The sequence below is a fragment of the Aegilops tauschii genome, chromosome 4, assembly GCF_002575655.3.
Source record: "Aegilops tauschii subsp. strangulata cultivar AL8/78 chromosome 4, Aet v6.0, whole genome shotgun sequence".
NCBI lineage: Eukaryota > Viridiplantae > Streptophyta > Magnoliopsida > Poales > Poaceae > Aegilops > Aegilops tauschii.
In genome coordinates this window covers 41,834,311-41,850,813 of record NC_053038.3, presented here as the reverse complement: position 1 = coordinate 41,850,813, position 16,503 = coordinate 41,834,311, and the positions used below count along the sequence as shown (strand labels likewise).

Below are 16,503 nucleotides of genomic sequence, written 5' to 3'. Positions count from 1 at the left end.
CTCATTGCTTTATTTAAAGTTCGTATCTACATGGGTAGCTTTGCTTGTTTCATACTTGGCTTACTCTTGGTCTCAATTGAAGCATGCATGTTCTAACTATTTTTGTTTCAGAAACATAAAGCCAAGGTTAGATTCTTTTCAGAAAATCGATGCTACTATAATATCTTATCTAATGACATCGGTAAAAGAATGCAAAATAAAAATCATAGCCGAATGGGGCGATACAAAATTTGAACCATTCGTTTGCTTAACTCCAAAGCCGTTTTCACAGCAAGATCGGCTAGAAAATAAAAAATTACCTTCAATTCAAATATGTGTGATCAAATCTTTGATTTGTTGTTGAGAAATAATTATATTAGAATTCTTGATCACCATGTTGAGCCATCTATCCAGGGACGAATGTACTGTAAGTTGCATGATTCGTCCAAGCATAATTTTGAGGATTGCAACATGTTTCGTCAAATAATTAAATCGGCCATTGATAAAGGACGATTGAAATTTGTTGAGACACCAAGAGATGACCAGTCTATTCCGATTGGTCCCGATGGCAGAAAGTTTTTGCATCGGCTGCTTCAAGCCGATCCACTTAAAGAGAAGGTAAAAACTGCAGGTGATGAGATCAAGATTTCAAGTAAAGAAGTTGTTGAAGAGCATAATGAACATAATCTTGAGGGAGAGAATTCCATCGAAGCTACAATGGAGACGCCAAGGACTTGGGGGCAAGAAGCAAATCCAATGATCGACGAAAGCAAACCAAAAGAAAACAAATGCCGAAATAAGCGCAAGTGTAAGAGATCAAAAATCACCTTCGCTGAACTATTGGATAAATATCAAAAGAAGAGTGAAGAGAAGAATACTTATCAGCCAAATCATGCAAAGAAACCAAGATCACCCCAAGGCGCAAATATGAGGATTGGTATTGGCAAAGTGAGAATTTTAATGCAACATATTCATATCCTTATTTTGGGCCACCAATGCCAATGCCGTGGATGCCTCCCTATGCTCATATAGATCCATATCCATCATGGGACAGGTATGATACACGGGCACATTCTCCATCTTATTTTAGACCATCTCACCAATATTATGCAGCTATGAGAAGATCAACATTTGAACAATCACATGTTAAAGACCGTTTCATTCATAAGGAATCGGTCCAGAGCTCAAGGAAGAAGAAAGAGGTGGTGTTAAAAGAGATGGTCGTAAGAGTGCAACTTCAGATTTGATCTCAAATGAAAAAAGAGCCAACTAAAGTGTTGACATTGGCTACTAAAGGCAATGAGACAAAGCAATCAATTATTGAGAGTTGAAGTGCCAAATCTGAAGAAAATAAGTTGAGAGTGAAGGAAATATGCCCTAGAGGCAATAATAAAGTTGTTATTTATATTTCCTTATATCATGATAAATGTTTATTATTCATGCTAGAATTGTATTAACTGGAAACTTAGTACATGTGTGAATACATAGACAAACAAAGTGTCACTAGTATGCCTATACTTGACTAGCTCGTTGAATCAAAGATGGTTAAGTTTCCTAGCCATAGACATGAGTTGTCATTTGATTAACGGGATCACATAATTCTTGATTAATGGGATCACATCATTAGAGAATGATGTAATTGACTTGACCCATTCCGTTAGCTTAGCACTTGATCGTTTAGTATGTTGCTATTGCTTTCTTCATGACTTATACATGTTCCTATGACTATGAGATTATGCAACTCCCGAATACCGGAGGAACAGTTTGTGTGCTACCAAACGACACAACGTAACTGGGTGATTATAAAAGTGATCTACAGGTGTCTCAGGTGTTGAGTTGGCATAGATCAAGATTAGGATTTGTCACTCCGATTGTCGGAGATGTATCTCTGGGCCCTCTCGGTAATGCACATCACTATAAGCCTTGTAAGCAATATGACTAATGAGTTAGTTGCGGGATGATGCATTACGGAACGAGTAAAGAGACTTGATGTTAACGAGATTGAACTAGGTATTGAGATACCGACGATCGAATCTCGGGCAAGTAACATACCGATGACAAAGGGAACAACGTATGTTGTTATGCGGTTTGACCGATAAAGATCTTCGTAGAATATGTGGGAGCTAATATGAGCATCCAGGTTCCGCTATTGGTTATTGACCGGAGACGTGTCTCGGTCATGTCTACATAGTTCTCGAACCTGTAGGGTCCGCATGCTTAACGTTCGGTGACGATCGGTATTATGAGTTTATGTGTTTTGATGTACCGAAGGTAGTTCAGAGTCCCGGATATGATCACGGACATGACGAGGAGTCTCGAAATGGTCGAGACGTAAAGATCGATATATTGAAAGCCTATGTTTGGACATCGGAATGGTTCCGGATGAGTTCGGGCATTTACCGGAGTATATGGGCCTTAGTGGAATAGAGGAGAGGAAGGGAAAAGGTGGAGGGCGCGCCCCCTAGCCCAATCCGAATTGGATGGGGGGCCGCCCCCCCTTCCTTCCCTCTCTCCTCTCCTTCCTTCTCTCCTACTCCTACTTGGAAGGGGGGAATCCTACTCCCGGTGGGAGTAGGACTCCCCAGGGCACGCCATAGTAGAGGGCCGGCCCTCCCCTCCTCCACTCCTTTATATACGGGAAAAGGGGGCACCCCATAGACACACAAGTTGATCATTGATCTCTTAGCCGTGTGCGGTGCCCCCCTCCACCATAATCCACCTCGGTCATATCATTGCAGTACTTAGGCAAAGCCCTGCGCCGGTAGCTTCATCATCACCGTCATCACGCCGTCGTGCTGACGAAGCTCTCCCTCGACACCCAGCTGGATCGAGAGTTCGTGGGACGTCACCGAGCCGAACGTGTGAAGATCGCGGAGGTGCCGTACTTTCGGTACTAGGATCGGTCGACTGTGAAGACGTACGACTACATCAACCGCGTTATCATAACGCTTCCGCTTTCGGTCTACGAGGGTACGTGGACAACACTCTCCCCTCTCGTAGCTATGCATTACCATGATCTTGCGTGTGCGTAGGATTTTTTTTGAAATTACTATGTTCCCCAACAGAGAGTGCACAAGGCCAAAAAAGGAATTGCCATTGGTCAAAACAGAATCACAGCCGAGATGCCCGCTCGGCTTATCGTATTGGCAAAAGAAGAAATTAGAAAAACATAGTGCACGAGAACTTGAAGAAAGGAACATGGCATGGGTTCCCAAAGGAAGTGCTCAAAATAAGAATTATGTGCAAGCTTCTATTACAAGAAGTGGGGCAAAGGTGAAGAAGGAAAAGAGTGAAAACTATGAAGGACCAAGCCGAAGGTTTCAACATCTTTGGTCTACACATTATCCATATTCTTCAACTATGCCATTAACGCCTATGCCATGGAATTCGTCATCAGGTATGATTGGTAACCCTCAAAGGGCTTATTTTAATCCATGGATGCAATATAATTTCTTACATCATGAAAGGGTATTACCAAGTCACTATACATTTGATTAGCTACAAGTTTGTTGATGATCCAAATGACCGAAATACTTGATTTGTCATTTCATTTGTTTATTTCGGCTATATGTGCTTTGAATGAAGTTTACATGGTAATGGCCGATATTTATCTGTCGTCCTAAGAGTATGTCAATGCATGGTCGGTGTATTATTCTAACATCGTCCTTAGTTCGATTGGAGAGCGAGACAAGGTACGTGCTCATGGAAATTTATATGTATGCCTATATTATGATTGAATGGAGCTGAGACATCATGACCGATATCATTGAATATATGCTACATAGACCAATTCATAGCTGTAGAATTGGCTAGTGGGCTTATACTTTGTTTGATATAATTTGGCTTATGCATCTTTGAGATCTATAAGAGGCCAAATCATAGCTGATTTTATTACTGAACATCGGATTAATGACATGCATAATATTAATATTAGCCTTGTCTCTCTAGTACTATGGATATTATGTTTTGATGGTTCAATTCATAGCAATGGCCAAGGTGTTGGTGTTGTTTATATATCTCCTTATGGTGCTATTTTGTGAAGCCTCATGGCGCTTAAAATATTTATGCACAAATGATCAAAGCCGAATATGCATTGTTATTCGGATTGGAGCTTTTCCTTGCTATAGGTGCTATACGTATTGAGGCTTTCGGTGATTTGTTATGAGTAGTACAACAATGAAAAATTATCAATGTTTTGACGAATCACTTATAGTTTATCATGAGGTATGTCTAGATGCAAAATTTACCTTGTGTTGCTTTAAAATTGTTCATATATCTAGGCATGACAATTCGAAAGAGTTGGCAGAGCAAGCATCCGACTACTATGTTAATCATGGTGTATTGCATTTCTATAAATAGCCGATGCTTATTCTTGCCAACATAGGTAAGGCCGAATTGGAGCTCACCACCTCGGCCACTAATGAAACTTTTATGCAGACGAAGTAAGGATCGGAGGAAGTTCATTCTTGATTATCTGCAAAATCCTAGCGAAAGGGAGAACAATATGGTTCGTAGGATGGTTTTGATCTATGGAACCTTATCACCGGATTGTTATAGAAGCTGAGAAGTTTTCACCCAAGTTTGCATCAAGAGGTTCAAACAAGCAATGGTCGATATGTACTTATCGTCCTAAAAACATGCAAAACGGCCGATGGAGTGTTGACATCGTCCTTAGAACAAGCTATGCGCAAATTATTTTTCGGCACACAAGTTTTGCCCAAAAACAGGGGGGGCATGTGTTGACACCAGATTTTGGCATGGTCAAAAGCATAATTAAGAAGACCTCAAATGAAAAAATGCTCAATGTGAGAAAGTTCCATATCGTCAAAAAGAGAAACTTTGATATTTGGGCCATAGCCATCAGGTCTCATCTCTAAGGCCGAAGTTATGTTCGAAGTTCTGAGATTTTGTATACAGAACACTATTCGGCTGATTACGCCATCAAGACTGCCTCGTATGGAAAAATAATCTACAGGGATTGTCTTCGTCTCGTCGAAACGATCGATTCTTATATAAAAATCGTTCCAATTCGAGTTCGTATGCAAAAGTTAGAGTCCTCGGAATGCAGCTCTATGAGGAGGCAGAAAATGGCGCGCCCCACCAGACACCCTGCCTGATGGGTAGCGCGAATAATAGCCTGTTTTGCGTGAGCGATCTGACCTTCAAGATGACCTCTAATCAAAAAATGTTCAACATGAAGTTGTTCGTCTCGTCGAAACGGTCAAGATTGCTTTTGGACTCGTTTCCATCCGAGGTCGTTTACCAGCACAAAAAAGACCCGCAAGGTGCAGCCAGTTTAAACCGAACAATTTTGGAAAGTTCGGATAAAACCAATCCGAATTTGACTAGGGTTTTGGACGTGAATCCAAGCCTTTTCCTTGCACGGGAAGTCCAGCCGCCTCTTATATACCTAAGGGGTGACGGCCGATTGAACAACACACGATCGAACAATCAATCTACCACTTTTTATCTTTTATCTTTTCTCCGTAACCCTAGTTTTTCTTCTTCCCCGTTCATCGTCTGTTCTCCTTGTTGCAGGGCGGCGAACCTCGAGGCCCTAGGGGTGATCAGGTCGACCTAGGGCAGCCCATAGCCGCCGCGCGCCCTGACGGGGTCCCTCCCGGGCACGTGGGGTTTCGGGTCCTCAAAAGCACCCGCCGGATTGCCTGCGTACCGCGCTTCCGGCCGGGTCTCCTTCGACGTGAGCTGCGGTGCATCACCCCCGGCGTCGAGGGTACACGGTGACGTGTTCGTGTGCGAATAGTAGGGAGAGTCATTCAACGCTATTCATAAATTAATCCGGTTGGGAGAAGAGGGTGGAAATGGGGGACCATGCATGTGAAGAGAAAAAAAAGAGGAGGACCACACAGAGACTTTGTGTTGGTCAAGTGCATGTCCGGACTCTCGCATAGCCCCCCCACGTTTGTTGCTAGGATACCGGAATCGGTGTACGCCTGGGCTGCTAAGCGGACATATAGGAGTCCCCGTTGGATGGCAAAAGTGGTTCAAACACTATGGTACGGACATATAGTTGAGGTTTCAGGGTCCACTTTAGAGATGCCCTGAGGGACAAACAGTGTAGAGGGGAGCAGTTGGTTTAAGATGATGTTTGTGCGCGAGCAGCAGGGAGAAGACATCGCGTGCCCATCAGGTCGGGTGTCCAGGATGGGAGTGTGAGGTAGCCTGGTTGGCTCACGCTGCCATTGAGGGGATCTAGGCGGGAAAGTATGTGATGCGGTGAAAGAACATGTGGTGCCCCCATGTTTGGTTTTGGTAATTGACGACAATCTTTATGGACTAATGGTTGCCTTGAGTTATATTTGAAGGTTTTGTTCGTAGGCTTTTCTTGGAGTACATGTGTTGGTTTCAAGGAGAGTTTGTGTTGACCAAGGTGCTATTAAGGAATTATCCAAAGATTGGTCATGTGAGAGTTGAGCTTATTGCAAGCATGTCTTGAAGAAGAAGATTGTGTGATCACTCATGTTTACCTTCAAGACATCATCCAAATGAAGAGAGTTGGAAAGATTCTAGGTTGATCAAGACTAAGTCAAGAGTGAATCAAGTTGATCAACTCACAAAGCGTAGAAGATGTACCGAGAGGGATCAAGTGATCCCATGGTATGGTAAGCATTGTCCATTGTGCTTTGTGTACTAACCCATGGTCTATGTGAGAGTTCTATGTGGGGTTAGGTTCGTGTTCATGGGCTTGCGTCAAGAGGAAGATATCACTCAACCCATGGAGAGGATGACATCAAGTGGTGATCGTCATCAAGATTGCCGTGTGCAAGTTCAAGTGGAGCATCACGAAGAGATCAAGTGCTTGAAGCTTGCCGTCCATTGTGGTGACAATGGACTTGTGAAGATGTGCGGAAGAGTGGCTCACCCATAGTGGAGTATGGGGGAGCAATCAACTAGTCTTCATCGAGCCAACGCAACCAAGAAAGGTGGTCCAACTTGAGGGAGTCAAGATCGTCATCATCTAGCTCAAGTGGACCATGTGCAAGGCAAAGGTTTGCCCTTGATAGGTTTTCTATTTTACCGGTCTCATGATGGTAGTTGGGAGACTGGATTATAGGATCGATTGCCGTACTATCAAGGAGGGCTCTAGATGAGTAGCTTGATCGTATCATTCCTAGAGAGCTCAAACCATTGCATCCTTGCATCATCTTTCTTGGTTCTTGTTTGGTTCTTCTCTTTGTGAGTTTTGGAGCTTATGGTCATCTTGATGACAAGCTCGAGTTCATCGAAAACGGAGTTCACTCGCATCTTCTATGATGTTTTTGATGTTGGAAGGTTATGCCGGTTCTTCTCGGTTGGAGGTTTCACTCCTCTATTTTGTTGGCATACCTTCCTTGCCTCTTCTTACTATAACCAGTCGCTGTTTTGATGCTACTCATCGTCTTGTATCCAACAAGCTTGAGTTTGCTCAATTCGGAGCTCATATGCAGAAGTTATGGCAGTTTTGGTTTCCCGTGGAGTATTCTTGTTTTCGTGGAAGTGGCTTTAGGATGGTCCCAGCGGTAGTACCGCGGTACCCAGCGGTAGTACCGCTTAGGGGTCACAAGCGGCAGTACCGCTCCGCAGCGGTAGTACCGCTGGTGGGTCCTCAGCAGTAGTACCGCTACGGTACCAGGCCCCTACCGCGTCGAGTCGAGGGGTCATTTTTCGTGTCGGATAGTGCGGTACTTCGCTAGGGCGGCAGTACCGCTCACGAGCGGTAGTACCGCCCAACCACCGCGGCAGTACCGCTCGGGTCTGTCACTCTCCTGCCCTCCAGACTCCACGGTAGTACCGCCCGGGGAGCGGTAGTACCGCTGTGATCAGCGGTAGTACCGCTGCCTCCTGCGGTAGTACCGCCCTCTGCGGGGCTGTTTTGGGGGTAACGGTTGGATTGTTCCCCCCACTATATATGGGGGTCTTCTTCCCCATTCTACCTTATCCGTTGAGCTCGTGTTCTTCCCCCATTGTTGACCTTCTTCGAGCTTGCTAACTCTCAGTCCCTCCATGGATTCTTGCTAGTTTTTGAGGAAAAAGAGAGAGGAGATCTAGATCCACATTTCCACCAATCACTTTCTCCTCTTTGTGAGGGGAACCCCTTGGATCTAGATCTTGGAGTTCTTGGTGTTCTCCTTCTTGTTCTTCCTCTCTTTTTCCTCCCTAACATTAGTTGCTTCGGTGGGATTTGAGAGAGAAGGACTTGGGCACTCCGTGTGCCCTTGCCATTGCATTTGGTGCATCGGTTTGAGTTCTCCACGGTGATACGTGGAAGTTACAAGTTGAGAAGCTTATTACTCTTGGGTGCTTGGTGCCCTTGAGCTTGTTCCTCTTGGGTGCTTGGGCGCCCTAGATGGTTGGTGGTGTTCCGAGCTCAATCATTGTGGTGTAAAGCTCCGGGCAAGCGTCGGGGTGTCCAATTAGGTTGTGGAGATCGCCCCGAGCAATTTGACGGGTACCGGTGACCGCCCCCAAGGGTTGCCAAAGTGTACGGGTTCGGTGACCGCCCCCAAGGGTTGCCATTTGTATGGGTTCGGTGACCGCCCTCAAGGGTCCCTTAGTGGAATCACGACATCTTGCATTGTGCGAGGGCGTGAGGAGATTACAGCGGCCCTAGTGGTTTCTTGGGGAGCATTGTGCCTCCACACCGCTCCAAACGGAGATTAGCATCCGCAAGGGTATGAACTTCGGGATACATCGTCGTCTTCGTGTGCCTCGGTTATCTCTTACCCGAGCCTTTTACTTATGCACTTTACTTTGTGATAGCCATATTGTTTCTTGTCATATATCTTGCTATCACCTAAGTAGGTTTTCTTGCTTAGCATAAGTTGTTGGTGCACATAGGTGAGCCTAGTTGTTGTAGGTTTTGTGCTTGACAAATTAACTGCTAGGTTTATTCCGCATTTGTTCAAGCCTAAACCGTAATTATTTTAAAGCGCCTATTCACCCACCCCTCTAGGCGACATCCACGATCTTTCATGCGGAATAGCGCTGAAAATAATCTTTCACGGTACCAAACAACTCACAAATGCAGTAATTATCTCTTTCAAATGACAAAGAACAACAGGAAACACTATCAAATATAGTGCATATTACCGCGGATAACTAGCTTGACTTACAAGTATGCAACCCAAATTATGGATCTTGTCAACCTACATAGAATCACATGAGGAAACTCACAAGGATCCTATATGAATTAAAGACATTCCCTTCAATCCATACACAAGAGCTAAACGATCTTTATAATAGTTTGCAGCGGGAGTAGCTCTCAATAAAACTACTGCTCACAGCACATTACAACCACATCGGTTCTACAAACATAAACTTAGAAATTCCATCCCCTCGCATTAGTGGTAGCAGGTGTTTGCTGTCATTTTCTTATTCGTGGCCATTGCTTGTTTCGTCAATGGTGGTCACTTACAGGTCGTGTACAGATCCAGGAACCCAAAGATAGTAAGCTAAGCTTTTGCTTGAAATGGAACACGATCTGAGTCCCTTTTGCTTAAAAGGGAAGGCGATCTCAGCCTCTCTTGCTTAAAAGGGAAAGCAACCTGAACCGAGCCAAAAGTGTAGACGTTGACCATGGAAGCGTACAGATTCAGCACGCATGTGATTAATGCAGATGAGTCAAGGAGGATTTTACTAAAGTAACTTAGAGCAACTTCAATGGGGCGACTCATTTCGTCCGCTGCCATCCATTTGGGTCGACGCGAACACAAAAGATGGCCCAACGCGCCGACCCAAACGGACGCGCGTCCGCTTTTCGTTCGCGGGCGACCCATTCCCGGCCCATTTTTGAGCCGGATTTGCATCGGCGCGGACACGCGACGGACGCGCGCACGCTCGCCTTCTCCTCTCCCCGGGCCCGCTGGTCTGTGCCTCATTGGCCTCCCCCTCACCCACCCAGTCAACAGCAACCCTCGCCCGCCTCCTTCGTCGCCGACGCCGCCGCCCATTTTTGCCGGCGACTCTGCCAGCCGCCGCCGCCTTCACATCCGCCCAGCAACGCCGCCCACTCCCCCGTCGCCCGCCACCGCCGTCTTGCCGCCGGGGAGCAAACTACTTCCCACCGCCGCTCCCCCCACCGCACAGCTGCCCGCGATCGCTGCCCCGGCCAGATCCTCACCGGCACGCTCGTCGGACGCTGGCCCACTCGTAGGACGCCGGCAGGGCAGCTAGCTAGTCCGTGCGCGCCGCGACTCCCCTCGCCGGCCTTCTCCTTCTTCGACGCCCGCAAGCTGTTCGACAGTTTGCCAAGGTACGAAAATGGACTCTGCCGACGAGTTCTTTTTCCACAATTTTCTTTGCGACTCCGACGATTCGTCATCCGACGACGAGGAGGAGATATTGGCTGCCGTGTTGGTCCATCACCACCTCAACAGCCAGCGGCCGTTGTTCCGTGGCTCCATTCCGGGCCACCTTTCGGCGTTGAATCGCAACCGAGAGAGCGGCCATTTCCTTCTTTGGAAGGACTACTTTGATACAACAAACCCGTTGTTCAAACATAAAAAATTCCGCCTCCATTTCCGTAGGAGTAGGCATCTTTTCAACCGTATTAGAGAGGGGGTGGTCGGCTATGATGACTATTTCGAGTGCAAAGAGGATGCCGTCGGCAAGATCGGTTTCTCCTCTTATCAGAAATGCACTACCGCCATCCGAATCCTTGCATATGGAGTGCCCGATGATCTCATTGACGAGTACGTCCGTATGAGTGAGTCTACATGCCTAGAGTCCCTGTATAAGTTCTGCAAGGCTGTTATTGCTGTGTTTGGCCCTGAGTACTTGAGAGAGCCGACATCTGAAGATACAGCCCGATTGTTGGCGATGAATGCCAGAAGTGGCTTCCCAGAATGCTTGGCAGCATAGAATGCATGCACTGGGAGTGGAAGAACTGTCCTTCTGCTTGGCAAGGGCAGTATAAGGGACATGTCAGGGCTTGCACTGTCATACTAGAGGCCGTGGCGTCTCAAGATCTCTGGATCTGGCACTCTTTCTTTGGCATGGCTGGATCACACAATGATATCAACGTGCTTTAGCGCTCGCCGGTGTTTGCTAGGCTTGCCGAAGGCAACAGCCCACCGGTGAACTTTACTGTCAACGAACATAACTACGACAAGGGATACTACCTGGGTGACGGTATCTATCCTCACTGGACCATTATTGTCAAGACAATACCCAACCCCGTCGGAGAGAAGAGGAAAAGATTTTCCCAATAGCAAGAGAGTGCTAGGAAGGATGTCGAGCGTGCCTTTGGTGTTTTGCAATCTCTATGGGGCATCGTTCGGTATCCTGCTAATACCTGAAGCACGCAAAAACTGTGGGAGGTGATGACTGCTTGTGTGATCATGCACAATATGATCGTAGAAGACGAGCGCCCGGAATGTCTGTACGATCAAGGGTTTCAGTTTCAGGGTGAGAATGTTGTGCCTGAGCATGGAGTAGCGGCAACGTTTGAACAGTTCACCCAATTTCATCAAGACATGCGTTATTGGGAAACTCGTGCAACTGCAAAATGATTTGGTTGAGCATATGTGGGCTCATGTTGGCAACCAATAGATGTATCTTCTTTTATTCGTTTGTAAAACTATGTGAAACATTTTTATTTGTATCCGGCTTGTAAAACTATACTATTTTATTTAGCAAACTATGTTATTTTATAATATATTTGAATGCAAATCAATGTAATATTGGGCGGCCAGCCGGCCACGCCGACACATATGGGTCGGCGGGTTGGGCGCGCTGCCGACCCAAATCTAAAAGAGGGCGGACGCCGGGCGGGCGGCCGACCCAAACGGACAAAAAGCGGACGAAATCGCCGTCCGTTTGGGTCGCCCCATTGGAGTTGCTCTTAGGAACCGCCCGAAGTGTCTCGCTCGTGTCGCCCACCCCGCGGGCGACCTGAGCGCAACCCTAGCCGCCGCACAAGCTCCCCTCAGATCCGCCCCTCCCTCGCTGCCGCCGGCAAGCGCCGCCGGGCAAAGCCCGCGCGGCGGCGGCGGGGCCTTCCTCTTCTTCCCTCTTGCGAGGTCAGGGCGGTGCGGGGGCACTCGGCCAAGGAGAGGCGTGGGGGTGCAGTGCATGCAGTGAGCAAGCGGTGGTGGGCGCGGCACGCGCGGTGAGCAGGCGGTGGTGCGCGCGGTGAGCTGGTGTCGGCGGCGCACGCGGTGCGCGCTGAGCGGGCGCCGGGGCGCCTGACAGGCGCGGTGAGCGCAGGGCGCCAGAACGGGCGTCGAGGTCGAGGCAGGCTTCGCGTGAGGTGCAGACCTTGCCGCCGCCGTGCTCGATCTGATGTCTCCGCCGCCAGATCTCGCTGCCCGAGGTCGCGTTGGTGGTGGCTGTTCGGTGAGGCCGGCGAGTGCTGGTGGGCCCTCCTTTCCAAGCATGTCCATGCCCTGCTCTTGGAGTAGCGGCGCCGTGCATCGGCTGTGGTGCAGAGTAGGTTCTAGGCAGACCAGATCCAGCTCGATTACTCCTGGCCTTGCACGCGGTGGTGCGAGGCGGTCAGTTTGGCGTGGTGTTTGCCCAGTTTCGGCGAGCTGCGGTTCGAGCCGGCTAGCTCTGGTTCAATCTCGGCTCTTCCTGTGCGCTGCGGTGCGGATCGTTGCCCAGGTTCTGCGCACGGAGGCAGGGGATGGCCGGATCTGGTTTGGCTCGCCCAGAACTGTGTGCGGCGGGGCAGCCCAGCCAGGTTGGCTTGTGTTCGCCGAGTTTCTGCGTGCGGCAGTGGCAAGCCCGTTCTTGGTAGTGTGTGCATGGCCTAGCTCTGCCCGGTGGCGCTTGTAGGCCTCGGATCCAGTTGGTGGAAGACTCAGCTTCGGATGAAAATCCGCATTGATCCAGTCAGTGCCGACGGTAGCGGTGTCTACGGATGTCGTATTCCTCCTTGAAGGTACCACTGTGGAGCTCGTTTGCTCTTCATACCTCATAGCTTGCGGTCTCCGGGTGTAAACCTAAGATTTAGCTTAACCAGATCGGGTAACGTTGTTGTCCTCGACATCACTCCCTCCTTGGAGGCGTTACCTTGGAGACCCAATGATGGTTTCCGTTAGTGTGCATGACTTGTTTGGTGGTGCTTGGGTTTGTGGTGGTGCCGGCATTTCACTTTCTTTTCTTTTGCACTAGCCCTTGCTGTGCTTTCCTTTCTGGAGGGTTCTTATAACACTTCTTCTGATCAATGAATTTGGTAGCTCTACTGCCAACGTTAAAAAAAACCTAAAGTAACTTAGTAACGAAATGCACGTGCAAAGGAATCCATTCGGGAATATATTCAGAGATGGACCCAGCAACCCTTGAAACACCCGGAAAGCCGGACCGAGTTGTCTGCACATATTTTGTCATCCAACGTGGTACCCCATCTGTTCGCGGATGTGTCAGCTTGTTTGTTCCGCAAACCGGATGCAAATCAGGGCAATTTTGTGGGCATCCTAACCGCCGCACGTATGCGTCTGACGCCTCGGTCCACCCAAAAACATCTTCCATGCTCGCGCCCTCTCCCGCGTGACTACACTTCCACTCCCCGCGCCACATTCATGCAGGCATAGAGCGGACGCGGCCGGTTACTAGAGCTGGTATTTAAGCGGCGCGCTGGCCGAGAGCGCCACCCGCGCCTCGTCCCAATCTCCGCGCCAATTCAATGCCGGAGAGATGTGACCAGACGGGGCGGGACGACTATCTACCACATTTAGACCGGCTGCCCGTCTGTTCTCCTGTCGGCATTAAACAAGCTCGGCGGCAGATAAACCCACCCCGGCGCTTGCACTGAAACAACCCATCCTATGGCCTAGCAGGCACCCGCTATGTATACATGGCCATGCGCGGCACTATCCGCAGCGCGCCACCTTCATCAAACCGCAAGCTCTAGAGCGATGTGGGCGAGCCTCTTGACGGAGAAGAAGTACGAGTTGGTCGTTCCGTCGTGCGCTACCCCGGCTCGCCAAGCCCTTCACGCGAGGCAGAAGCAGCTAGCCTCGTCGCCACCGGGCTTGCTGGTAGGGTTGGGAGCCGCCCGAGTCGCCCCAATGAAGCGACGCGGGGCGGGGCGGGGCGGGGCGGGGGGGGGGGGGGGGGGGGCTCCAGCCTTGGACTGCTGTAAGAAGATGAGTGTAGCTATGTTACTTGAATAATACAAGTAATTTCCCGTAAAAAAATTATACACACATAACGTGCAACCCAAATTACTAGTACTAGTTCTCTTTAAAATCACAGTAGAAGTAACGAACTGCGTGCCCATTAGATACTGTGAGCCTTCTCCTCCTCATCCGTGACACTAGCATCATCCCATCCCATGGTGATCGGGCAAAAAAATGCGGAGGGTTCGATCCAACGGTCATGCCTACCCCGTCTGCTCTGCGCGCGGGAGCAGTACTCCGCATTGCTCCTTTTCGTGGCCGTGGCCGCCGTCTGCCTCCTCGTCGTGGTTGGCAGTGGCACATACGCGCTATCGTCTCCGGCCGACGTCGGCGGCGAGATGGAGCAGAGGTTCTTCAACATATTTCCTCGCCAAGCAGCGGCAAGTAGATCCTTTTGGCTGTATTAATCTATCTTTTACAATTGACATCTGCATGCACTCTGCGACGTCGGCGACGAAGCAAGCCTGAAACCCTGACTTGTTGAGATTGTAACAAGCAGGCCGGCGCCTCGGACGATGAACTGGAGGCGGCGCTGCGCGGCGCGGCCGACGCGAACAGGACGCTGATCGTGAGCGTGCTGAACAAGGCGTACGCCGAGGAGGGCGGCCTGCTGGACCTTTTCATCGAGAGCCTGAAGCAAGGGGAGGGCACCGGGCATCTCATCGGCCACGTCCTCCTTGTAGCCATGGACGAACCAGCCTTCCGCAGGTGCAGTGGCCTCGGCGGCGTCCGGTGCTACCTCCTTCCCCCGGCGGCCGCGACCAACAGCACCAACCTCTCCTCGGAGCAGCTCTACATGTCTGGCGGCTTCATACGCATGATGTGGCGGCGCATTCGCCTCCTCGGCGACATCCTCAAGCACGGCTACAGCTTCATATTCACCGTACGTACTACTCCCAACGAGCTCACATAGTCACAGAGCATCTATGCACTAGTACTGCAAGACACAAGCATGTGTGGACTATTTTACACATAGGAGTACTTGATAGTTTTATGTGATAACTTGCAAGGATATGGATGTGATGTGGCTGAGGAACCCGTTCCCGAGCCTGAATCGCACCGAGGAGGAAGACCTCCTGATCAGCACCGACGGATTCAAGGGGCGGCCGGAGGACTACCTCGGCCACGAGCTCAACACGAGGTTCTTCTTCGTGGCCGCGAGCAACCGGACGGCGGCGATGTTCGACGAGTGGCACGCGGCACGGGAGGCGTCGGAAGGCATGAAGGAGCAGGACGTGCTAAACCAGATGAAGCAACAAGGCGCGTTCCGCCGGCTCGGCGTGAGGGTGCGCGTCCTGGACACGGCGCGCTTCAGCGGCTTCTGCCAGGACAGCCAGGACGCCCGGCAGGTGGCCACCGTGCACGCCAACTGCTGCCGGACCATGCGGGCCAAGGTCGCCGACCTCAAGGCCGTTCTTGGCGCCGCCAAGCAGCTCAACGGGACGACGGGGCGGCTGAAATGGCCGCGTCATTCAGCCTGCTTGGGATCGTGGAGGAAGTGAGACGAGGAAGCGCTCGTTCGAGGCTTCACCTTGTCTCCCTTATCTCGTTTCCATTGCTTTACTTACCATTCGTCACTTTACTGCTGGTAAGATGTTTTGGTTTGTTGGCATGAGGAAAGAAAAACACCCAAAACATCTTGCTGAGTAGTACCAAGTTATCACTTATCACATAGTACTTCCTTCATCCCTGTTTATTGTTCCCAAAGATCAAAACAGCATGACCAAGAAAATGTACTTGATTGAGACATCTTGTTGGTAAAATGTTCATGTCATCAACCAACAAGTTCAATGGGTTGTATCTAAGACTCTAAGTCATCCAATAGGAGGTGAGACAATAAATGTGATTGCTCTCTACTGCGCCATGAAGCTTGTGCAAGGGTTGTAGGCTAAATCTACATACAACTTTGCCCTATTTCCTCATTAATTGCATGCCACATTATCACTGTCCTAGATGGCAAGTTTACCAACACCCATCTTACAACCGTTGAAGATGCCCTACTTGAGGTGGCGGCGCTCCGGTGCTCCGGCATGGCGTCTTCTTCAGGTGGTGCAAGACGGACTCCCTACCCGCGGGCCAATGGCGAGTTTGGACCAGGCCTGTTGCCAACGACGGGTAATGGTGGCGTGCGGGTCTTTAGCGATCGGTAGTGGTGGATCTAGGATTGGGTTGTGGCAGGGCTTGAGGGCTAGAACGGATCTGACCCGTGGATGCCTGCCACTCCAGCGGCCCGTCATCCAGGGTTGCCTAGGCGATGATGCTGGCTGGCCCCAATGATCTGCACGCCAACCGAGGTGGGGGGCTGGATCCAGCTGGGATCTGGCGTACGCGTATGGGTACCTCGACACGTGGATCGGCACTGGTGTTGGCCGGTCATGGCTGTGGTTGTGCTATGGCACGA

At 49.7% G+C, this 16,503-nt stretch overlaps 1 protein-coding gene across 1 annotated transcript; it reads left to right on the top strand.

The window, feature by feature from the left end:
- Window positions 1–14,232: 14,232 nt before the first annotated feature.
- LOC109742399 (uncharacterized protein At1g28695) lies at window positions 14,233–15,910 on the top strand. The gene is made up of 3 exons (XM_045227214.1): window positions 14,233–14,482; window positions 14,599–14,985; window positions 15,113–15,910. The coding sequence occupies exons 1-3, from the start codon at window positions 14,258–14,260 to the stop codon at window positions 15,602–15,604; spliced, it is 1,104 nt and encodes a 367-aa protein (XP_045083149.1). The 5' UTR covers window positions 14,233–14,257; the 3' UTR covers window positions 15,605–15,910.
- Window positions 15,911–16,503: the final 593 nt, after the last annotated feature.

Coding starts and splice junctions, on each gene's coding strand:
- LOC109742399 (XM_045227214.1), top strand. CDS start 14,258: ATGGTGATCGGGCAAAAAAATGCGGAGGGTTCGATCCAACGGTCATGC. Junction 14,483..14,598: donor TATTTCCTCGCCAAGCAGCG/GCAAGTAGATCC, acceptor GATTGTAACAAG/CAGGCCGGCGCCTCGGACGA. Junction 14,986..15,112: donor GCTACAGCTTCATATTCACC/GTACGTACTACT, acceptor ATAACTTGCAAG/GATATGGATGTGATGTGGCT.